Here is a 25089-nt window from a genome sequence, read left to right on the forward strand (position 1 = left end):
TTAGCGCACAGTTGGCAGTGTACTAGACTCAGTATAATCCAATTGACATGTAATGTTTGCACACACTGTCACCCCCTGTGAAAAGTTCAGCTGTTTCATGCTTGCTTTGTTCCTCTGTCTCTGCTGTAGAAGCAGTGAGCAGTGGACGTTTTGGGGTTCAATCCTGTTCCCTTCTGAAATCTAGGTTTTTCTCAAACCCTGCTCATCAATCTTTATAAGGACCCCATCACCTTCTGATTTCTGTCCTTCCTTATCCAGTGGTTGTGAGCTTTTTTTTACCTTGGGGGTGTGGAGTGCTCAGTCTGTGTTGTCCTGTTCTGTGGCTGTGACAGAGATGTTAATTTGATGGGTGCAAGCACACTGTTCTTGCTGAGCTTTTCTGTTTTCATTAATGTTGCTGATTCTGGTAGTAACTGAGCTTTCTGCAGTCTCTAGCTATAGATCTTTTTCCTTTCCTCAGCTACTCTCTTTTTTAATTTTTTTTCCCCTTTTTATCCCTTTATTAGTTGTTCAGAGCTCTTTTGACTAGCCATTCCCTCTTTGTTTCTTCTTTTGGAAGAAGTGTTCTTTTTTAATAAAAAATAATTTAGTAATCAAAAAGCAGAGTCTGACATCTTTGCCTGAACCTGAGGTTCAAAAAAAAATGTTTAGAGCTGGCACTCAGCCTTTAAGATGGTGAGAAATGGTGAAGTTTTGAGACATCTTGTTGTGCCTTCCCTCTCTGTTCAGGTGCTGGCATCAGAAAATGAAAGGAGCATGCACTAAGGTCATTCCACCTTGCTGCAGTAGCATCAGCCAAAGCATTATTATTCTAAAAATTATAAACTATGGCTGGTAATGTGTGTGTGGTAAATCTCAAGGACATGATGGAGGTTGGAAGAGCAAGAAAAGGTTATTTTCAGTAGCTGTTTAAACCCATTGGAAGGAGATTGCATGGTCTGCTCTTTTTCTCTTTGCCGTGGCACCATCTGAGTTGTAGACTGTGTGTAAACTTTCCAGCACTGCCAGGATATGATGGCAGTTCCATGTCACCACCTTTCTAATGAGGGATATATGTTGGATTACAATTGTTGTCTTCACTGACATGAAGGTTTTTTATTTTTACTATTTTTTCTAAACTGTTTTCCATCTTCATGACATGAAAATTGATAAAGAATGGTAATTTATTTTAAAAATTGTCTCAATCTCAGGTTGATACCAAATTGTGATGGGTTATGAGAAAAAATTGTCTAGATAGTACTACAGTAGATGGAATAGAGACCTGAGTGTTTAAAGGGTAGAAACATAACTGAATTAATTATAATTTAGATTTAAGTAGTGCTTGGCTTTGTTCTGAATTCTCCAATAGGTATTGTCTGGCAAGAAGTGTGCTAAAGTAGTGAACTTGCATGATGCTGAACTGTGATTTTAAAGTGCACTTCATTGTTCTATATGTGGCTGTGTGAACATAGAAGGGATTTTAGTGCATTCTGTGTTCTTGAACAGAGGAAAAATGGATTATCTTGCCTAAAGAGGAGCTGTGACTGGGACCCACTTTGCCATGCTTTCCCTAATATAAATGACAGTCAGTCTCCAAGCTGTCAACCTGGATTTTCACTAAATGAGTGAGCTCTTTACCAAGCCTCCTGCCTTTGAAATGGGCCTGCAAGAAATAAGTTTTCCAAGTCAGAAATCTCTTTGCCTTCATCTTGAATTTGTGAAGATTCTAGGTGAGGAGTTGGCTTATTGTGGAGATCATAGTTTGGTTGCCAGCATGCCAACCAGTTGTGTGAATCCCCCACATTTTCTTGGCTTACTTAAATAAGTGGAATGCTGGCTTGCTAAAACTACTATTGCATTCATTCAAATAACATTTTATAAATGTTGAATTTTTTTCTGCCTCACTTCCTGTTTAAGTGATCTGTTTTAAATAATTGAATTAATTGATTTTTTGGACAAATGGATCAAAAACCCACTGAGAGCAATTTCAGTGCCTGTTAAGTTTAACATTTCAGATGGAATCAATGAGAGCAGAGAACCATTCCCTATAAACCCCATTACAGGACTGGCAAAAAATTACTGTATTTGAGCCTCACTAATTTTCTTCTGTGTAGCAAAGCTGTTTTTGAAGACTTATCAACCCCATCTAATTCTGAATGGTGATGCTGATCAGAATTATCAGTGTGGATTTACTTCAGTGATTGCAGTAGCTGAGTGGATTTCATATCATTAAATAGTTCAAATTCTTTAACAAATTAGTAAGGTTGTTTATAAAGCCTGTAAGAAACTTGAGCAGCCTGTTAGTTCCCTTCATGTTCCCTGAGGTGGATGATCAGGTAGATGTGTATGAGGTAACTGTTGACTGCTGTTCTCCTTGAAGAAAATAATTAAAAAGTTCCTGGGCAGCATCAGATGATGTTCAGGAGGGTGAAAGGAAAGCAAAAGAAGAATCCACATATGATTTACCATGACAGTTCATCTGGGACATTGCAATACTGTTTGTCTGCCAAAACATGTCAGTTAAAAAAGGAAGAAAAATGGAAAATGCAGAGTAATGGTTAGAGCACAGCAGGTGAACCCAAGCAGTCTTGTCCAAGCTGTGTCATTAAATGACTCAGGGAAGAACTCCAGGGGATTTATTCCATCTGACTTTGTGGTGTCTCCCAAAAATGGCTGGTGGAGCTCTGAAGTTTGAGTGGTGGCTTCAGTTAATTCAATGGGGAGGAAAAAAAGCATTAAATTGAGTGTGCTCATAGGTTGTAGATCTAGGCATAAAAGCTTTAAAATTGTCCTTCAAAATATTCGAGTATTTAAGCAATTGAAAATAGTGTGAATATACAGAACTGTTCTAGCCTGGATTTAACAGCCCATTTTCTAGTTCAGCCTATTCTTAGATTTAGATATTTGAAACATTTCACCTAGATTCTGTGATTTAGAATCTAGGTGAAATATTTCAAATAGTCATATCTGCTGCTTTGCAAAATCAGTTTTCTATCAGCCAAACCTTTCCAAAGAATAGGAATTATTTTTAATCATAATTTCTTTTTCTTATCCTCTAATTTACATAGGTACTACAGATTGGATAATATATTTGAAGCTGTATAAACATATACAAATATATCCCACTGTAAGCAAGTTGCAGTGCTTGAGGTGGACCTAGATAAACCTTATAGGAGTTGAGTTTAAAAAAATAAAGCACCCCTCTAAAACCCAACAAACCCTTTAAAAGGAGGAAAAACACACCCACACCAAATAAAAATGTCTTCTATACGTCAGATACCATTGTGGTAATAGTCTGTGCATATATTTATTCCTGTCTTCCCAAGGACTCTGGGGGAGGAACCTGGGCAAAGGATGTGATTCTCTTCTGGTTTCTGCAGAAACTCATGCTTCTGGTTTTGCTTTTCTCTTGCAGTCTTCTTGCAAAATAGGAAAACAAAGTCTGGAAGGCCTCTTCAAAGACATGTCATTGAGTGCCACAGTGCAGACTCTTGCTGCTGAGCCTTGTGATTTCTGTGTTGCAGCTAGCTCCAGTCAAGCTCTTGGCTTATCTTATCTAAAAGCTGTTTCAGCTCTGTCTGGGACAGTGACATTCCTTCTGTAGTCCTTGTAATTCATACTTCCTTTTGAAGATTTATTCAAGCAAGTTAGTTTGCAAATATGCCTTTTGACTTAAAAAGCAAGCTGAAGTTCAATTGCTAATAAGCTGACTGTCCTATAAACAACTCTTAATTAGACCCAAATATTTTGGTCTCTTACATAATTCTGCTTAAGGGAACTTCCTTGCTTGGCTCTTAGCAAAAGAGATGCTGTTGCTGAATGACTATAAAGCATGGACTGAGAATGGTATCTATTAATGCCATTAATTACAGCCTGCTCTCATAGTAACCTTTCAAAGCTTGTCCTGGTTCATCTTTGTTTTACTATGGGGATTTTTTTTCCAAGTAGTTTGTTTGTAAAATTCAGTACTGCATGCTACAGCTAAATGCAGCAAATTTTTCCTGAGATTCTTGAAGTTTTTTAAGGTAAAAAACTTACCAGCAGTTGTGGTGTGTATATACAGCCATAGTGGTTGAGCAGGGATTTTCTTAGGGCAGGGGGGGCATGTGAGAGTTCTTGAATTTTAATTGTCTGTGGATACTTGCAAACAGAATAAACCGTGTTTGGTGCTGTACAGTGTTAAGTTCCCTGTATTCTAACCAATGGAAGGAAGGGTTATGCTTTTTTGGTTGCTTGTTCAAACTTCCAGAGCTCTGATCAGCCCCCCAGACAGTGTGTGGTGTCTGAGGTTCTCAGGCTGCTTCTGGACCCTCCAAGTTGATCTGTTTGTACTTGCTGCCCGTTTAGAACATCAGCTTTTCCTCTGCTGGTTTACTGCTCTTACCTTCTGCTCTAAGCTGACTAGAGGGAAACTGAGATATTGTTTTGTTTCCTTTCTGACCAGAAGAGATTCTAACCTTAATGACAAGACAACTTCCACTCCAGTGCTTGCAAATGTGATATTTGTGCATGAGTGATAGCTACCCCTGGAAGCACCTCACCACACAGCTCCCAGTGGAATGGCAACAGCCAGTGGTGACATCTTCACAGTGTCTGGTCCAGCAAGGAGCTGATGATGGCCTTGCTGTGACATGAGGGCATGCATTTCAATATACAACCCACAGGTGATGGCTTGGTTCCTGTACTGGAGAATCAGCTTAGTCTCAGAAAATCTGTTAATGGCAGCCCTTAAGAGATTGTGGTGTAAATGAGTTACAAATTGACAGTGCTGGAGCACTGAAGGGAGGGCTCCTTGAAAGGTGTAGTGTCACCTCTTTTATGGTAAGAGCCAACATAGGTGCCATTGTGAGTTCAGAGTAAAATGGGTGTTGTTACTCTCTATGCCTGTCTCCCTGCCTTGTGGTTCCATTATGCTTGATTTTTGAAGGATGATGCTTTCATCTGCATTCATAATTTCGAAGTACACAAAGCTATCAGTTCAGCTGGGTTTGTACCTCAGAGTGCATTTTGCTCACAAGGGTCTTAGCAGGCACCAGTCCACGAAACAAGTATTTCCTATGTACCATAGAATCAGATGTTCAACCTCTGTGAACAACAGAAAATATCATCTGTCCTGTACTGCTGGTGCCCAGTGCCAGCAGGTAGTTGGTAGGAATACTGACAAGAGTAGAGGACTCGTGTTCCATTGGATTTTGTTACAAAGTTAGTCTGGTATAAAAACACGTAGCTTTGCCTCTAGGAGCATGTACACATAGAGGCTTTGAGGCTGTGGCAGTCTCATGACCTAGATCTGTGTTTGCTCAAGCTTGAATGAACCAGTTAAGAAATATCTCCAGGGAGACAGACCTTTACTGAATCATGGCAGAGCTGTGCTTTAGCCACAGCACTGGCAGTGACAACTCTCTTTACCTGGGTGGGTGTGGTGAGTGTCTGGCAGTGCCTTGGTGGCTGTTCCACCTTTGCTTGGTTGTGAAATGCAGCTGGGTTTGGGCTGTGAGCTACCTCAGCTCACTTGGCAGGGATGGGAAATGCACGTGCCCTCATGGCACTGAGCTGACATTCTGCATTCTCTGTTTGCTTAGCATTGCACTTCAGAGTATCCAGATAAAATCATGGCCTCATCAGCACAGACAGCATAGATATGAGGGTAGCAATGGTACAAATTAATCCAGGTGAGTGGGTAAATGATCAGGGAGGTCAGTGTGCACTATCTGGTCTCCCCTCTAAATCCCCCTTCTCCCTGCATCTTTATTTTGCTGTTTTACTTTATTTTATTTTATGCTTTTGGCTTGATGGTAGTTAATTCCTGTTGAAATTATGTGATGCAAACTTCTCTCCTTGTCAGTATTGGGAGAAACAGCAATTTTCCCTGTGCTACATGTGCTTTGAGAGGCCTTGTAAAATGCTTGTTGAGACAACTTTGGTGCCCCTTGCCTTGTCTGTCTCTGTGCAGAGCAGCTGCTGAGCTCAGTGCCACACTCTCAGAGCTGGACTCTCAGGTACAATTCGGTTTCTTGGGAAACCTTTTCTGGAATTTCTGTAATTTTGGTTTTTTCATGTTAGTTATCTCAGCAAGGCGTCGTGGAATGGAGACCTGTGTTGTACGTTACCTGAGCCTTACATTCAGAGTATTCATTTGATTTGTGGAATTTTCACTGTGTAGAGTTGGATCCTACACTGATTTAGCACTCTGTTAATGACAAAAAATCATGGAAGCTCTCTAATTAGGGCAAGTCTGAACCTCATCATATGTGTGTCATCCATCTCAATGCTTTTAGTATTTTAACATAGATATATTCACAAACAGCAGACAAAACTCATTTTTGCATATTGTACAGAAGGCTTTTTAAGGGGCTGGTTGGGAAAGCTGTTTGTGGGTGAAGCAGAAACGGAACAAGGAGGTTTGAGAGTAAATCCATGCAAAAACTGTTCATTTACTGTGGTAGCACAGACAGTGTTTACAAATTACTGCTCAGTTAGAAAATACCCTTCCAGAAATTACTGCTGGAGCTGATGGAGGAAGAGGTGCAGTAGGATAGGAATAAATTCATTTGTTACTCAGCTTTGGCAGTCCTACTAGATGTTGGTTAGTTCTGTTTTGCTCCTCTTGAATGACACCAGGAGTAAAAGCAATTTTAAATTAATTTCCAGTGGAAATGAAGGGTGGGGGTGTTTTGGCATCAACTTTCTTCCTGTTAATTTGGGAACATTTCTCAAACAAATATGTTGGAGCTTTTGTTCAAAATATTAGTTTGTGACTTGCAGTAGGCAAGTTACAGATTTATTTCATAAAATACAACAGACTTAATATCATTTTATATGTAATAGTAGACTTAATATATTTTTATATATAATAATAGACATAATATATTTTTATATATAATAATAGACCTAATATATTTATATATATATAAAAGTGTTTCATCAAGTAACTTTTTTTTGGTAATTAGTGTTCAGATTGTTTCGCTGTGTAATCACCCCTTAACCCAGAGGCACACGTTCCTCCCCCTGAAGTTACTTTTAACAACCTTATTGCTGCCTCATTCTTGCTTTACTGTTCAGTCCTTGATAACATCTTGGGATGATATCTCATTGCTTTATATCTTATTATCTTGGATGATATGTGTTTGAAATCCTTGTGCTTGTGTGCTTTGTTGGTGAGGTATCTCTGAGAGCACACCAAGGCTGCTCATCTTCATTCAAGCACTGCTTAGAATTCTGTTTTGTTCAGATTTTCCAGAATGTGAGCCCTGTGATGGTTCAGCTCAAGGCTTTGACATGCACACTCTGATATGTATCTGCAGGCTCTGGCTTCTCTGAGTTATGCTCTGTGGCTTTTTTAAGAGCTCAAAGCTGCTGCTATTCCTCCGAAAGCTGTCAGATTCATAATTTATTATTCCAGTCTCCCACCTTACAAGCACAGATTAGTCACAGTGTGATTTAGAAATTTCCTACTTTATTACTCACAGTACGAAGCAAGCTGTTCCATTTAAAATTTTCTTAATTTTCAGAATCCTTTTAAGTTTTGGTCAGCCATTCCACAGACAGAGTGATTCTGGGGGCACAGAGAGTCCATTGCTTGCACAGAGAAATATTTAAATGATGTGAATCAATGTATAGAAGATAAAGGGAATGTGGAAGATATTTCCCCCTTGGTTTTCTCTGTGATCTCAGCCCTTTTTCTTGACCAAGTTCTTAGATCTTTTGAGAAAGAACAGCTGTCCCGTTCTGGCTGTTACCCAGGAGATGGAAACTGCCTATCCCATTTATTACTGAAAGCCAAATGGAGAGATTTAGAGCCTGAGGATAATCTGGAGGAGGCAAATAAAAACCTTTCTCTTGAGTTTGAGAACATTCTATTGGAGGAAGCTGATCAGTCATGAGCTCTGTTTCAGATGAAGCATCCTTTGGTGTCTCTGAGACCAAGAACCCTGAGCTGAAGGAAACCAGACCACTGATATATTTAGGTCCTTCCTTCTTTGAGTTGAATTTGACCCTGGAAAAAAAAATAGGAGTGGTGGTGAGAGGAGACAGTAACAGATTCCCAACTTGCATAAGTGCATTAAAGATATCAGGGATAAATTTGTATATATTATATAGGGAAGGGACAAAACATTCTTCTGCAGCATGGAGAGCCTAAGTTGAAAACTTGTATGAGGGAGAAGCATCCAAAATGTAGAAATAGCAAAAAGAAAAACAAAAGTGGAGCAGCTTAGCTGTGGATGCTGTGGACTCCCATTTTATGGAGCTTTGTCAGAATGGATTAAATGAGCATCTGGCAGGGACAGCACGGGCATGCATCATTTTACAATGCAAGGCACTCTGCTAGGCTGCCTTGTGATGTTCTTTCTGACATGCATGTTTATGGTTTATGGGGTGCACCATCACAAAGTAAAAATACTAAAAAGCTGAAAACCTAAACAATGTCCTTTAAAAAGAAGATTTTCTAAGACACAGGACCCCTGCTTGTTTTTGAAGTAGCCAGTAGAGCATTGTGTCACACTAACAGAGTACACCTTGCTGCTAGGAAGCCGTGGCCCTGTTGCCTTCACTGAAAGCTGCTGAGATGAATCCATGGCTAGGGTGTCACTCTCAGTGACTTCTGGCACTTGAGAAGGGGCAGGAGTGAAGCTCCCTTCACATCAGGAGAAGAAGAGGCTGCCAAGAGCTGGATCTGAAGAAGGGCTGTGAGCAGGTTGAAGGCCTGTGGATAAAAATCAGAGTGTGAGGAAACAAAGGAGAACCTCGTGGTGGGTGTTTGCTGCAGGGGAGCCACTGACACAGTGCTGGTCCTGCTGGGGCACTCCAGCCACCCCTGCAGCTGCTGGAGAAGCAGCACTGGGAGCCTGGGCAGTGCAGAGAGGGAACTTGTACAGCAGGGGATAAACATCCCTTCAGGGTGATGCTGTCCTGGGACCAGCAGGGATGCTGAGTTTGGAGGCAGGCTGGACTGGCAGCTCTGAGGGATGTGGTTCACATGAAGAGTAAATTCAGGCCCCTGAGCTTGAGGAAAACAAGCTCCTAGCTCTTCAGGTTAGTCACTAGGATCCCCTAGGAAAGTCCTATTTAAAAACACACACATCAGTTTATGCAGAAATTTTTTGGGCATTCTAGTGCATTCTGTATTTATGGAGAATGGATTTAAGTTCTGAAGAGTTCTTGGAGATGGTTGTGGAAAGTCTAGTGATGGAAGAGTGGTTTGGACTGTTAAAACAGCAAGGGAAGACACTGGAGACAAAACCCAGACTATCTACAACATGAAACAATACAAAAAGCATCTGTAGCTTCCTGTTTCTGTAAAAAAATGCTGTCAGATTTGGTGTAGTTTTTAAATATAGCTGAAATGAAAAATAACTCATTCTCGAAGCTTTCTGTCGCTGTGCAACAGGCTAAAAACATCTAGCAGGTCTATGTGGAGACTTGAGAAAAACCACAGCACTATATTGCACATTTCAGAATCTTCAGGGAGGAGAAGTTACGTGCTAAGAAAATCCTACTTTTGATGAAGTAGTTATTTTAAGCTGTTGGTTACAAGCTGGTCTAGATGATCTAATAAAAATGTGTGGAGAGAAAAAGATATATAAGAAAAAGTAAATATGTTGCCAATATACCCAGTAAGTGTGTTGGCTTTTTATGCACCATTTTAACCTTTCTCAAAGAATGTATGAACATTTAGTATGCGTCCACAAGTTTTTGAAAAATGAATTTCCATTACACCAAGAAAAATACGTGTTTTGGCCAGTTTCTACCTTAATGATCCTAACGAGCCTTTATATAGAAGTGCAATTGACTAAATGCAATTTTACTGAACTAGTTTCACTCGTTTAATGAAAAGCTGATTATATCAAAGCATTAAACGACAAACTAAGCCACAACACCGCTCCTCCTTTTTCAGGTGCTTCAGTAGGGGCTTGCAGAGGCCGGGCGCCATGGTGGCCCTGTCGCTGAAGATCTGCGTGCGGCAGTGCAATGTGGTGAAGACGATGCAGTTCGAGCCCTCCACGGCCGTGTACGACGCCTGCCGCGTCATCCGCGAGCGCGTGCCCGAGGCGCAGACAGGCCAGGGTGAGCTCCCCTCTTCCCCCTGCCCGCTCCTCTTCCACTGAATTGGAAACGGGCACCAACCCCGAGAGGGGGTTTTGGTGTTTGTCCTGTTTCTCCGTTTATTTCTTGTGCTGGAGAGTGTCGAATTTGCAGGCAGCCCTGAACACGGGGAAAGATGAGAATCTTGACTCCACGTTTCAGAAGGCAGATTTACTATTTTATGAGCGACTGAGGGAGCTGGGGTTGTTTAGCCTAGAGAAAAGGAGACTCAGGGGCGACCTCATCGCTCTCTACAGCTTCCTGAAAGAGTGGCTGTGGTGAGCTGGGGGTCGGCCTCTCCTGAAGGGTGCCTGTGGTGAGCTGGGGTCGGCCTCTTTCTCCGGGCGACAACAGACAGAACAAGAGGACACAGTCTCAAGCTGCGTCAGGCGAGATGCAAGTTAGAATTAAGAAGGAAGTATTTTACAGAAAGAGTGGTCAGATACTGGAATCATTTACCCAGTGAGGTGGTAGAGTCATCATCCCTCGAAGAATTCAAAAAAAGACTGGATGTGGCACTTGCTGCCATGATCTAGTTGAACAGTTAGAACATGGGCTGGACTTGATGATCTTATAGGTCTCTTCCAGCCTTGAACTTCTGTGATTCTGTGATATATATTATATTAAAAGAAAATGATATATTAAAACAGTACTAAAAGAAGAGAAGAAATGATTTCATCAAAAGGCTAGCAAGGAGTAGAAAAGAATGGAATGATAATAAAATCCTATGACTGACCAGACAGTCCGAGCCAGCTGACTGTGATTGGCCATTAATTAGAAACAACCACATGAGACCAATCACAGATGCACCTGTTGCATTCCACAGCAGCAGATAATCAATGTTTGCATTTCATTTCTGAGGCCTCTCAGCTTCTCAGGAGAAAAAGATCGTAGCAAAAGGATTTTTCATCAAATATGTCCGTGACAGGAGATTTTGGTTTGTTTTTTTTTGGTTTTTTTTTTGGTTTTTTTTTAATTTAAGTTGTAGGGTTCTGGAGTGAAAGGAAACAAGTGCAAACAGATTTTAAGGGACCAAAAGTTGTTGTCAAAACTCAAAACATTCCTCTGACTGCCCTGGAAGACTCAAAACCCTAGCAAAGAGCTCAAGGACCTTAGCACAAAGTCAAAGACACCTGCACCTTTAATTTTAACCCATAGAAACAATTACCAACTTTATGTGAAGATTTACAAGCCACAATAGTTTAAGTAAAATGATAGCTAACTTGTCACAAAGTGAAAAAGTAAAATTTTAAAGTTTTAAAAATAGAAGTTCAAAAAGCAAAATAAAAAAATCTAAACATATCCTTTCTTCTTCTTGTCCTCCATCTTCTGCTGTAATAGTGACACTTCTACATTAATGACAAACTGTCTAACATAAATAAGTATTAAAAAGTTATTCTAAATAAAGTACACATAGTTTCTAGTATAAAAAACTAACACCACCCCTAAAGCAGTCAGTGTGCCTCAACCCAATCTGCTAAACAAACCTCAACAAGTCAAAACCAGAATGTATTAAATAAAAATATAAACAACTTTAAAAACCAAAGCTTAAAAATCTTGACTTCTTCTTCAGTCACAAAACTAAAAAAAAAACAAGCCAACTCTTTAATACCTCAAAAGCCATTTCAGCAACACAAACCCAAGATTGGCATCCCCGGGTGGGCACAACCCTTTGAACTCTTTGGTAGGGTTTTGAGTCTTCTAGGGCAGTCAGAGGAATGTTTTGGGCCTTGACAGTTATATTTCTTCCTTTTGTCCTGACAAAGGTTTTCCTACAATGGATGTTTTTAGATTTCTTAAATAAATATCTGGTTTGCCTTAAAGGTGAGAAATTGCTCTCCTGCTTGAAGAGCATTTTTTGTTTGGTATTGCCTACTTAAAGCAATGTTTCTGGCAATGTGTTCTAAGAAAATCTGTGCAGAGTTATTTTATGCCTCAGCAAAGGAAGCAGTGACACGAATTTCAAAAGAATGGCTTGGTACCTCCAAAATGTGCAAAGAGAAATGTTTGAAACTGGTTAATAACTAAAATCACCCTGCTGTGCATATCATAGTTACCACAGTGCTACATGTTAATCAAATGTAACTCTCTGTACCTATTGAGCAAATTAGGTAAATATAGACTGGTAAACACCATGGACAAAAGATCTGGTTTTAACACAACCAAAGTTGTAAAAAAATTCAGATACTTCAAAGCTCTTTGGTGCTGCATTGTATATAATGCCACCAGAATGTAATTCTTAAAGCAGGTTGTTTATTGAGGCTTAAGCTCTCAAACTTTACAGCCATTTTCAAAAGTATTGTTAGGAAAACTTATTAGTAATGGACTTTATTACTATGACTGAGAATTTTGCTGTACTTTGCAGGAGTCCTTTGGAAGTCTAGTCCCAGAGCTTCAATTTTCAGATAAAAGTTGTGCATTTTTACCATGCTGGTCTCTCAAGGCAGTGATTGTAGACAGCTGTTGAATTTGGAGAAGCTGAGTGATAAATATCCCTGAACATCATGAACCTCAGAGAAAAGCCAAGGAATTCTCAGATTTTATAGTAGGGCTTTTCCTTTGCTTATGATTGCAGTGCACTTGGAGTCTTCACTGAAAGATTGAGTGATGAACAGGAATGTTTCCAACACATCCTTTCCCTTTCTTGGTGGTGTTAAAGTGTGTGTTTGCCTGCTAGTTCAGGAGACAGCTGTGCAGTTGACAAACTGGATGTTCACAATAAAAAAATGTCCTTATGGCTGTCAGCTGTGCACATTCATTTCACTCTCCCACAGCCTGGTCCCAGCACAAAGCTGGCCACGATTTCCATGTGCACTTGCACAGCTCCTGCTGTTTCATTTCCAGGTGCAGGCAGCACCAACGAGTGTCAGAGCACTCTGTGCTTCCCTGGTGCTGCTGTGCTCTGGGCACTTGGTCTGCTTCGAAAGGTCACAACCTATTTATAGGCAGAGATTCTCAAATCTTACAGAAGTGGTTATGTATTGAATCTGTATCATAAATATCCCTGTATGGACAGATCACTTGACCTTTCAGGGGAGTTTTTAATTAAGGCCAGCAGGGAAAGTTTTTCATCTCACTTAGTTGTTTATGGAAGGATTCTCCCTTTTAAATTGGGTCTCTGTAAGTCAGTTGCACTTCTGTCAGTTATGTTTAAGGTCTTTTGTATAATTGCATAAATAATCACGTGTTCAAGGTAAATGCTGTTAAATGTAAACTATTGCTATGCATGGTATTTAAGAATGAAATATTATCCAAAAATTGTAGGTGTTTTTACATGGCTTTCTGTCCAAAGGGTCCTGACACGTGGCTGACAGTAACAAGGTGGGGCCCAGAGCTGCTGTAGGTGGCTCTGCACTGCTGGCCATGAGAAAGGGAATTAGCTTAACCTGCAGAGCTGCCAACAGAGCAGGCTCAGCTGCTGAATGGTTGGTTGTTTGTGAAGTGGAATCTGCACTGGTTCTTCATGCATATGGATAGGCCTCAAATTAACAGTCATGATGCCTCAGTTGATATATCTGGAGTTTAGGCCTTAAATTAACAGTCATGATGCCTCATTTTGTGTATCTGGAGTTCAGTCTTTTAAACCTAAGCCTGGGTTTGTGTGTCAATGAAAATTTTATCATTTACTTCTGAAAGAATCAACTGACATTCAAAAGATACAAGTTTTTGCTGTGTTTGCCATGGATATAATTCTAGAAGTCTTGTATATTTTTAAACAGCTAAACCTGAATCATCTACCCAAAAGATTCCCAAGTTTATTATAAACTCATTTTGTGGAGGGTTGAAAGCAAACTGTGTTTTGAAAATAGAGCTGCTGCCTGAAATAGTACACTGTGGTTAAGGCCAAACTTGCGTGTATTTTTGGTTAGTCAATTCCAAAGCAGGACCTGTGAGCATTTAAAACAGGTTGTCTCAAAAAAAGTAGTTATAAATATAATACACAGAAGATGTGACATGTGAGGATGTGATGACACAGTGAGGCTTTTTTCCAAGCCTTCTGTAAAGCCTAATGTACCCTGCTATCCGCTGCTAAACTGAATTTTTCATGAAGCACAGAAAAATATTCAATCCAAGTTTACTAAGACTGGAAGGTGAGTGTAATGTAGGCTTAACCCTGAATCTGATTAGCCCTGAATTAAACCATGTTGGCTTTCTTAGGTTTGATATTTTTCAATGTGTCTCTGTCTGTTCTGTCCCACAGCCTCTGACTATGGATTGTTCTTGTCAGATGATGACCCCCGGAAAGGGATCTGGCTGGAGGCTGGCAGGACCCTGGATTACTACATGCTGAGGAATGGGGTATGGTGCAGTTACTACATGCTGAGGAATGGGTATGGTGCAGTTACTACATGCTGAGGAATGGGGTATGGTGCAGTTACTACATGCTGAGGAATGGGGTATGGTGCAGTTACTACATGCTCAGAATGGGTATGGTGCAGTTACTACATGCTGGGAAATGGGTATGGTGCAGTTACTACATGCTGAGGAATGGGGTATGGTGCAGTTACTACATGCTGAGGAATGGGGTATGGTGCAGTTACTACATGCTGAGGAATGGGGTATGGTGCAGTTACTACATGCTCAGGATGGGTATGGTGCAGTTACTACATGCTGGGAAATGGGGTATGGTGCAGTTACTACATGCTGAGGAATGGGGTATGGTGCAGTTACTACATGCTCAGGATGGATATGGTGCAGTTACTACATGCTCAGGATGGGTATGGTGCAGTTACTACATGCTCAGAATGGGTATGGTGCAGTTACTACATGCTCAGAAATGGGGTATGGTGCAGTTACTACATGCTCAGAAATGGGGTATGGTGGAGTTACTACATGCTGAGGAATGGGGTATGGTGCAGTTACTACATGCTCAGGATGGGTATGGTGCAGTTACTACATGCTCAGAATGGGTATGGTGCAGTTACTACATGCTCAGAAATGGGGTATGGTGCAGTTACTACATGCTCAGAAATGGGGTATGGTGGAGTTACTACATGCTCAGAATGGGTATGGTGCAGTTACTACATGCTCAGAATGGGTATGGTGCAGTTACTACATGCTGAGGAATGGGTATGGTGCAGTTACTACATGCTGAGGAATGGGGTATGGTGCAGTTACTACATGCTGAGGAATGGGGTATGGTGCAGTTACTACATGCTCAGATTGGGTATGGTGCAGTTACTACATGCTGAGGAATGGGTATGGTGCAGTTACTACATGCTCAGAATGGGTATGGTGCAGTTACTCCATGCTCAGAATGGGTATGGTGCAGTTACTACATGCTCAGAATGGGTATGGTGCAGTTACTACATGCTGGGGAATGGGGTATGGTGCAGTTACTACATGCTCAGAATGGGTATGGTGCAAGGCTCTTGTTTCTATATTTTTAGAGATCTTGTTTCCTAAACAAGAAGAATATTCAGCCAGAAGAATGTTCAGCATTTGGAGGGCTGGGAGGGTCTGAGGCTGTTCTGAACTTGCCCTGCTCCTTTCCTTGCTGTGCCTCAGAGCTCAGTTTGCTCCTGCCCTCAGGTTGTGACTGTGAGCTGCTGTGGTCAGCAGTGTCTTCAGAGAACGATTAACAGGGAGCTGAAAGTAACTTTGGTTATATCCTCTGTATTTGATGTGACCTTGTGTTAGAGGTGGTTTCTTGTGTCCTGGAGGTGGTGAGGTCCCACTGGCTCCTGTTCTGGCCAGCTTGCTGCAGCCACAGCACTGCAGTCCTTCTGAAATGCTGGAGTACATGGCACAGCACAGGAACAATCCTTGAAAAATGACATTGCCAGATCTAAAAGCAGTCACTGCTCAAGTTTATTAAATGAGTACCTTTGCCTGTAGTGTCACAAAGGAAAAAATCCAGCTTGGAGGGTGGGGAGGGAATCCTGTTTTAGGCATCTAAGGTAGTGCTTTGGCTTGTGGTGGCTTCTAGAAGCATTTAGAAACAGTTGTGTTTACTTCCTAGGATATATTGGAGTACAAAAAGAAACAGAGACCTCAGAAAATCCGGATGCTGGATGGTTCAGTGAAAACAGTCATGGTGGATGACTCTAAAACAGTGGGTGAATTGCTGGTTACCATTTGCAGCAGGATAGGTAAGGTTTTAGGACCCACATGCTTAAGAATTTTTTCTTCTGTCATATTTAAATTTTGATTGTTAGGATGTTATGTGGCTAGAAATCAGCATACATGTGAAAAATTTACATTTGTTTTAAGTTACTACTTACCAAACACTTACTTGAAACCTGTTGTCCAGGTTATATCAAAGTCTGTAGAGAGTCAGCTGTATCCTTAGACTTCAGGATTTAGCAGTTGAAGGCACAAAGTTATCCAACAGTACAGGTACCAATTTTTTGTTGTACATTACATTTATTCTTGCTATGAGATAAGGGTTTAGAACTGAATTTATACTCAGTGTTAATTGGATAAAAGAGGAACATTGCTGACCTTGAAACGTGCCCAAGCTTAGGACTTTGTGTTGTTATGATTGAGTTGATCACAGAATTGTATCATTTATAAAAATACACACGGAAGCCATCCAGAGCAGCTGGTCAAAAATGTGTGATATTGCTTATAGTCTGTCTCAATATGTAGCTAAGTAGACATTTTTTAAAACAAATTTGTATTTAATACATGTACTATAAGTATGCATCCAACATGGATTGATTTAAGTCTTAAAACTGCTTAAAATCTCATTTAGAGCTCAAGCAGCCTTAATTTGATTTACATTACTTTACTTGGAAAGGGAATCATGTATTTCAGCTTTGAGGTTTTGTATGTTGGATTCTCATGTGCTGTAACTAATTTACCTCAAAAACTGGTTTGATTTGTTTTCATGAATGTGGTCATGTAGGTGAGCATTTAATTTGCTGTCTGGTATATCATAAACATGCTTTCCTAAACAGTACAGAAAAATCAAACAGAACAAAGAAATTGGAACAACTTAGCATATATGCTAAATGTTTTGAACTGATTTTTGATTCAGTTTCATATAAAATTCACAGGAAGAGTTGAGTCATAACACTTTAAACAAAAAAAATAATGAATTTCACATGGTTTCTGTTCCTCAGTTGGCTCTGCCACATTTCTTTTACATCACAGGCAAGCTGAAATTACTCAGTCCTCAGGAAGCAATTGTAGGCATCCATGAATGGAAATTTGCTATAGCCTGTCCCCATTTTTGAATTTACAATTATTTTACTTTCCATCATGTTTTTAAACTGGCAGCTTCTCTTGGGTAGGCAGCAGAAAAAAATACCTTATACTTAATACCTTTCTGAAAGTGGCAGATGCAGCATATGACAAAGAACTCATATATTGGAAAGATGAGGTCAGATATTGGATTTATTTATAATTCCAGGAATAACAAATTATGAGGAATATTCATTAATCCAGGAGAGCATCGAAGAGAAGAAAGAGGAGAGTACAGGAACACTTAAGAAAGACAGGACCCTGCTACGTGATGAAAGAAAAATGGAAAAACTCAAGGCAAAGCTTCATACAGATGATGATTGTGAGTATTGTGTTCCAGGGTAATTGCTGGATTAATATCTTTCCACATCATGTTGCAGAGAAGCCATGCAGTGGCCATTCAGTGTGTTTCAGCTGGTTCCTGGCTGTGTTTTGCAACCCTTTTTTATGTAGTGCTGTCTGCAATCAAGTACTTTTAAAATTAAGTGAATGAGTAAGTTTGAGAGTTAGCAGGTGTTTTGAGGTGCATTTTGGTATATGTTTGGTAAGGCTATTCCAGCTTCAGTGGGAAGGGTTATTTTTCTCCCTTCATTGAAGTTGGATATTTAATAATTGATGCCTACTGAAAGCATTTAAAAGGTAGCTTTGTGTTTGAAAGTATAAGTTTTAACTGTAAGTGAAATTTGCCAAAGAATTAAGAGAGTATTTGATTTGGTTTGTGTGCTAAGTCATGATAACTGTGTTTTCTGTTTTACTATAAGACACTAAGGTTAACTGTAAGTGACAGGAAGATGTTTTAAAATTGTGTTCGGGGATAAGAAAGGTAAACAAATCATATGTTTTAGAGGTAAAATGTGGTAAACTTGTTTTGTTGTGAAGCTTTAAAGATACAAATTTACCAGTAAAACATGACTGTAGTTGTTTCTTCAATATTAACAATGTTTATGCTGTAGTATATCCTTGTTTCTCAGCAGTGCTGTTTTACAGTTCTCATTTGTAGCAAACCTTCAGCACTCATGCCCAGCCCCAGAAATGAAAGTAACATTTCTTGTGGAGTTTTCCCCCACAGTGGAAATGCCCATTATCCCATGAATTTCACAAGGGCTGTGTGGGTTTTACAATGTGCATGGCTCTTGTTGAATTGGTTGGATCCCAGTTCCCCCACAATGGAAATGCCAACTATCCCATGGGTTTGACAAAGGCTGTGACAGTGCAGCAGTGTGGATTTCACAGTGTCCTGGCTGTGTCTCTGTTGAACTGGCTGGATCCCAGTTCCCCCAGTGGAAATGCCCATTATCCCATGGGTTTCACAGTGTCCTGGCTGTGTCTCTGTTGAACTGGCTGGATCCCAGTTCCCCCAGTGGAAATGCCCACTATCCCATGGGTTTCACAGTGTCCTGGCTGTGTCTCTGTTGCAGTGAACTGGCTGGATCCCAGTTCCCCCAGTGGAAATGCCCATTATCCCATGGGTTTCACAGTGTCCTGGCTGTGTCTCTGTTGAACTGGCTGGATCCCAGTTCCCCCAGTGGAAATGCCCACTATCCCATGGGTTTCACAGTGTCCTGGCTGTGTCTCTGTTGCAGTGAACTGGCTGGATCACAGCCGCACCTTCCGCGAGCAGGGCGTGGATGAGAATGAAACGCTGCTCTTGAGGCGAAAGTTCTTCTATTCAGACCAGAATGTAGATTCCAGAGATCCTGTTCAGCTTAATTTGCTCTATGTTCAGGTACAGTACTTTCTACCTTGTCTGAGGAAACCCACATGGAGGTTAATTAGAAAAAATACACTGCTGAAATACTCCATCTTCTAGAATTCCAGTTCTGGATGTGCTTTAGTTTTGCTCTTTTGTCTAGCCCTCCAAAAACACATGATAGTACAGAGGCTTTGCTGATTTTTTTTTTAATCCAATGCTTTGAACCCAGTAATGGACGCTGAGCCAAAAATCCACTGGCTTACACATCCTGCTTCCTTAAAACTGGTACATGTCTTTAGTCCCAAGTTGCTAAAAGTTCTTCTCCCTGTTCTCTTCTCTGGATGGTGCTCTCTGTGTCATGTTGAACCTCAGGCCAGTCTTGTGAACAGCTTTCTGTTTCTCAGGTCTTTTTCTCTTCTGCCTGATCAGTGAGACTCCTTTCTAATCTTCTGCCCAGCAGCACACAAGGCAGGCAGGCTTTCCATCAGAAGGGACCATGTCATGTAACACAGTAGGATTCCATCCAGACAGGTTTCCTAAACTCTCAGAGGAACTGTGCATGCCTTAGCCAAGCCAGGAGCTTTATGCAGAAGATAGTATTTAACTGAAGGTGCCATTGCAGTTGCCTGCAATTCAGTCTAAAAAAAAAAGTAGGCTTTAAATTCGTTGTTAAAGTTTTTGGGTGTTTTTTCAAAGAAAAAAAAAATAAAAGTTTGATGGAATGTGCTGTTGTTATACTTGATATTGCTATAAGTTACATTTTAAAAATCTGAGGCAGAAGGTAAGGCTGTTCTATTGCTTGTAGAACAGCAGTACCTCTTTGAAGTACTTTAGAAGACCATCACACTGAGCTGTTCTCCTGCCACTGAAATATTTAATCCAGGCTGGTGTGACAGTGTGTGCTGATAATGCTTTGTCATTGCTTTGTCTTTGGGTAGGTGAGCTTCTACTGCCAGAGCTATAAAATCTGTCATCTTCAATGAACACCAAATTTACACAGAGGGAATAAAAATGCTGTGGGCCTGTCCTATTGCCATATCTGTAACAGTAATTTTGTTTTTACTTCCTAATTATGATCTCTCTCCCTCTTAGATGAGGCAGTGGGGTGAAAGCTTTTCAGTGTGTGTGTTTGCACTCACATGCATCTGTAAATGTGTGTGTACATACACAGAAGTGTCTGTGCAGGTTGTGTTTTATTTACACATATACACAGGAAATGACTGTCAAACTCTTTTTTTGATCAAAGCTGATACAATCATAAATTCAGTAAGTCTCCATAGATACTCACCATGAAATAACCTAGCCCCTTGTTTTATTAGTCACATTCACATCCAGAATGGAATAACAAAGACATTCAGGTGGAAAAGGGTGTGTTGCTGGCTGTATTGGAGCTTTCAAGGAATTGGAGATGGGTTTAGCAGTTTGGGTGTCTCTGACACATCTTTGTTTGTCCCCTGCAGGCTCGTGATGACATTCTGAATGGCTCCCATCCTGTCTCCTTTGAGAAGGCTTGTGAATTCGGAGGCTTTCAAGCACAGATCCAGTTTGGACCTCATGTAGAACACAAACATAAACCTGGATTTTTAGAGTAAACACTTCTAACTTCTAACTTTGGGTGACCTCAAGTGTAACTAATGTTGAGTTGTCACAGATTAAGCACATTTTATTACTCCAAGCAGAGGTAATCAGATTCAGTGTATTTTCAATAGCAATCTCCAGGTGAAAGGAGCTTTATTGCACAAATCAGCAGCCTCAGCTGATGAGGGCACCTTTGGCAATGGCTTATCAGACAGCACTGATAAGGACACTGGCTCCTCCCAGAGTGCCAGTTAAATACACTCTTAGTACCAGGAAAGTACAAGAGTGGGAAGAAGTTTTGTCATTTGAATAAAGTGAATACTCATGTGTGTAGAAATTAAATTTTCAAACTTTTTAGTGGCATTAATCACTTGGTCAGATTCAGCCTCTCATGATATTGTATGAATGGAATTCCAGGACTGTGCTCTTTGTTTCAGGCATGGACAGAAGTCCTGCTCACAAGTGGCTCATCCTTTCATCTTTATTGTGACAATTTACTGCTATCAGGAGGGCAAGTTGAGTTTGACTGACATTTAGATGTCCCATTTTTCTGCTGATTTGGATATTCTGATTGGCTTACCTGCAGTAGGATTAACCAAGGGCTGAAGTTTGAGGAAGGCAATGTAGGAAGGTACAAGAGAGCTATTTACTGCCCACTCCACCAAGCCTACACGAGGCTCATAAATCCCTTAGTTGGAGGCACACAGCAATGGGTGTGTGTTTGGTTTCTGTCCTGTTCCACTGGCAGAGTGCTCAGTGCTGCCTCAGCCTCCCTTTGTGAGCCTCTTTGGGGTTTGTGGTGTCTCAGGGGAGCACTCTGAGCTGGTGTCTTGCTGTGGAATGGGCAGTGCTGCAGCTCTGGTTGTCTGAAACACTTGACTTCTGAAGCCTATTCCTGGAGCAGCAGTTCAGATATGCAAATAAACATCCTTCAGTTCCAATTAATAATCAGCTTTTCCTTTTACTGTCTGTCTGCTCCTGATTGGCCCATGAATCTTTCCTATTAGAAATACTGATGTCTAAGAATTACAGGGCCCCAGTGTAAGAGCTTCAGTGTACATTTGGGTTTTATTTCCCAGAACTGTGACCAGCTACACAACAATCTTGCTCTGGGATTTGTCCATTGTCTGCTTATTGTTCCCTTCCCTCTGCACTCACTGAGGAGTATTCCTGCAGCAAACCATTGGGGTATCATGTCATGATAAGCTCATGTTGTGCCATGGTAATGATTTCAAGAGTTAGGTGTTCCCTGAAATAGTTGCTTTTAATTTTTAAAGCAGTAATTTCCCACAAGCTTCACCAATGGCTTTTGCAAACTGCTGGACAGCATTCAGTTGCTTAAATTTTTTAGGATTTTTTAATGCACTGCTTGGTTTTTTCAGTGAAAGTTTCTTTCTCTTTTCTTTTTTCTAAGCTCCCATACAGTGAGTGTGTTTTGTGGTCTACTGAAGCTGCTTTGTGTGCATGTACTGCTTGTACTTTGCATGCAGTGCTGGACAGTTTGGAGCCCATCATGAAACAGTCATCACTCATATAATGTGCATTATGGTTTTTTTTAATCCTAATAGAGATGAAAGGTATTAATAACTGAACAATCTGTTAGAAAAGTGTTACTCCAGTGGAAACCATTTTGAACCAGAATTCAAAAATTCAGAACCTTCTTATATTCAGTAGGGCATTTTTCTCTGCTCTTGTTTTATTTTCATTTAGGGCTTTGATTGTATTTGAACCAAACTTGGCAGGTAACCAAGTGTAATTGCTCTGTGTCCTGGTGTTTTATCAGTTTCATAAAATTAAGCATTTATTTGGAGGTAATTCAGTTTTTTCCTCTGTAGATGAATCTGCTCCAGAACTGTAAGTCCCTGGTCATTGTCTCCTAATTTGAAGTGTACATGTTTATGATTTAGTGATGATATCTTTATTTTACACAGCCATCATGGCAGCCTTGTTGTGAAACCTCCTGCTTTTGTTTTGTGAGTCTAAGTGAGCCAAGTGATCCTGGCTCACTGTGAGCAATACAGAGAAAAGTGTAGTTAAATCCTCATTATTTTTTTCTGAAGATTATTTAATGCATAAACACTGATGCTTTTCAAGTAAGAAAGTGGTTTTCTTTTATATAAACTGTATGCTGTAGCTCAGTATGTGAAATACATTTGGGAGGTGTCCAGTCACTCAAAACCTGCTGAAACCTTAAGATGCTACAGATTCCCTTAAGGAGAATCTGTCAGCTTGTACAAAAGATAGAACAGAGCAGCAGTAGTATTTAATGATATTGTTTGGAAACAGCTTAGTTTAGTTGCCTGTCTACAATATGTTTGTGTAGAGACACCTTTTGTATCTTTTTTTGTCGTTGCTAAAATATTCTTGGCACAGATGGAGATTTTTTCCTGCCTCTTGCTAAGACGTTGGTATTGGTTCTTGGAATTCCCTTGAAGCTCGTGCCAAAGTAAATTGTGAAAGCATTAAACTGTCAATTTAAAAGCAGTCCTGCTTTCTGGAACAGATCTAGGTTTGCATGGCACCTGCAGAGGCTGCCCTGGGGCTGAATTTGCTGAGAGAATATTTAATAAAGAGCTCCCACTGCTCCTGTGCAGGTAGGAAAGGAGCACTCAAACTGCACAGCTCCATTCTGTGCAAGCACACTGAACAACAAATACACTGCAGATGATGAGTGAGCTTGGTGCTGAGCTCAGTTCTTCAGTCTAACCTGGTTTGCTGAATGAAGCTGGATTTTTCAGGAACACATTTGTGCTCATGAGAAACAATCCAAGTGTTGGCACTCATGTAACTTTTTAAGAAACTAGAAGATGAAATTCAGTGTAAACCAAGTGAAATCAACCCTGCTTGCTATTAGCTGGTTTTTTTTAACTGAGTTCAATGTACACATTCTAATATGTGTCATTTAAGGGATTAAAGAATGCTAAGTGATATTTCCATTGTTTTTGCCAGCTCCATTAAAAAGTTGCAACATAAAGTGAAACTGTGTCTGTAAAGAAGATATCTGGATTATAGGTAGAATTAAAATAATTTAAGTCTGTTCACAACTGGCATTTCACCCTTTCAGATGAGGGGATCACTTGCCTCTTGATTTAAAAGTAGTGGAAGGTGATAGAAGGAAAAAACTTCCAATCCAATTGCCACCCACGTGTGCAGGGGTATTACAATTGCTGTTAGTGGACAAAGCACAAAGTTGTTTTCTTAACCCTTGCTGCTTATGAAGCTCCAAGTAATGCTTGCTTAGCAATGTTTTTTAATGTGTTATATTCATTAAAAATTAAGTAGGTAAGCTTAAAAAGGTAATGGTTCTGATAGTTTATCTGTATGCAGGTAGCTGAGAAAATTAGCTAATAAAAGATGATTTAAAGTGTGTTGATAGCTTTAAATTATTTGTTTATATGAATTGATTTCCAGAATGAAACTTCGTTTAATTCAGGTTTGAGTTTGTTATTTTGTTAATTTGCCTTGGAATTGAATTTAACTAAACTGGTTTGAACCTGTGAAGTTCTGTATAAAACCACCAATTATTTCATAATAGACACACCAGATTTTTAAGATAATAAGCTGTATTCAGTCCTTATCTACAGTTTTAATTTGGCTTCTCAGCCTTCCCTACCCCATGATGTGTCTTTGTAAATAAGTCTCCAAGAAGAGATTTCTTTATCATGGATAAGTGAGATGTAGCTATGAGAACATCAGAACAAAGATTATCAAGGACAGTTGTTCTTACTTTGTTCTATAATATGGAAAAGACAAAATGTGTGATCTCAGTACTGAGTAATATTTTTGAAGCACAAAATCCTAATTAAGTATGTTGATCTATTTTTTGATTGTCTGCAATGGCAGTGTTTTGTGTTTGAAAACACAAACAAAAACCCCAGACAGTAATATAAACAAACCCACCTTCAAGATATAAAAACAAAGCAACTCCCACAGACCAGCTGAGCAATATTTTGCCAGTCTTGTTTAAAACATCCATCCTTCTCAAAATGTCTAACTTTGTATCATAGTGGGTAGTCTAGCCTTCAGTGTCAAGTGTTGCTTGTTCACTGAATAAATCAGAACAAGGAGGACATTCTCCAGTCATCCTTTTTCTATGATTCTTAATAGTCCAAAGCAGGGGGAATCCTTAGAGACTAATTATTTTAACTGTGCAGGTTTCTTCAGATGGAAAATGACCTGCTGAATGTATGACATGGTTTCATCAGAGTAGAATATTCCAGATGGGAAGGGACCGTCCAGATCAGTTATTTGTTAAAGGATGATGCTGTTATGCCCTCAGGTTAGGGTGAAATCTGGCTGAGATCAAGGGTTATTTTATTGTACAGCAAGGAGGGGCAGGTGAGGTGTTGAAGGATTCCTTCTGACCGAACTCTGTCAGGGAGCTGAACTTGTTTAATTTAATCCATGTTCTGAGAGCCTTGGAAACTGAGTGCTGCAGAAATTAAAACTGCTTCTTTTTTCACTTTGAGACAACACAGTGGTGTTAAGTGTCCACTTAAATGAGTGTCTGGTTTTTAGTACAGTATTGGTGCTCTAACACTTCTTGGATGACACAGAGAAAGAACTTG

General features: G+C 40.2%; 1 protein-coding gene across 4 annotated transcripts in view; it reads left to right on the top strand.

The window, feature by feature from the left end:
• The window catches only part of TLN2 (talin 2), a 143606-nt gene that overhangs the window by 43048 nt on the left and 75469 nt on the right, over positions 1–25089 (top strand). For 2 of the 4 annotated variants that reach the window (XM_063169271.1, XM_063169272.1), the window contains 6 exons: positions 9875–10044; positions 14264–14361; positions 16025–16154; positions 17420–17572; positions 18834–18976; positions 20404–20531. In XM_063169271.1, coding sequence (XP_063025341.1) covers positions 9909–10044; positions 14264–14361; positions 16025–16154; positions 17420–17572; positions 18834–18976; positions 20404–20531 — 788 coding nt within the window. In that variant the 5' untranslated portion in view covers positions 9875–9908. Of the gene's footprint in view, positions 1–9874; positions 10045–14263; positions 14362–16024; positions 16155–17419; positions 17573–18833; positions 18977–20403; positions 20625–25089 lie in introns of those variants that run through there. The other 2 variants (XM_063169273.1, XM_063169274.1) reach the window with 2 other exon arrangements.

Source organism: Melospiza melodia, chromosome 15 (assembly GCF_035770615.1).
Source record: "Melospiza melodia melodia isolate bMelMel2 chromosome 15, bMelMel2.pri, whole genome shotgun sequence".
NCBI classification, from domain to species: domain Eukaryota; kingdom Metazoa; phylum Chordata; class Aves; order Passeriformes; family Passerellidae; genus Melospiza; species Melospiza melodia.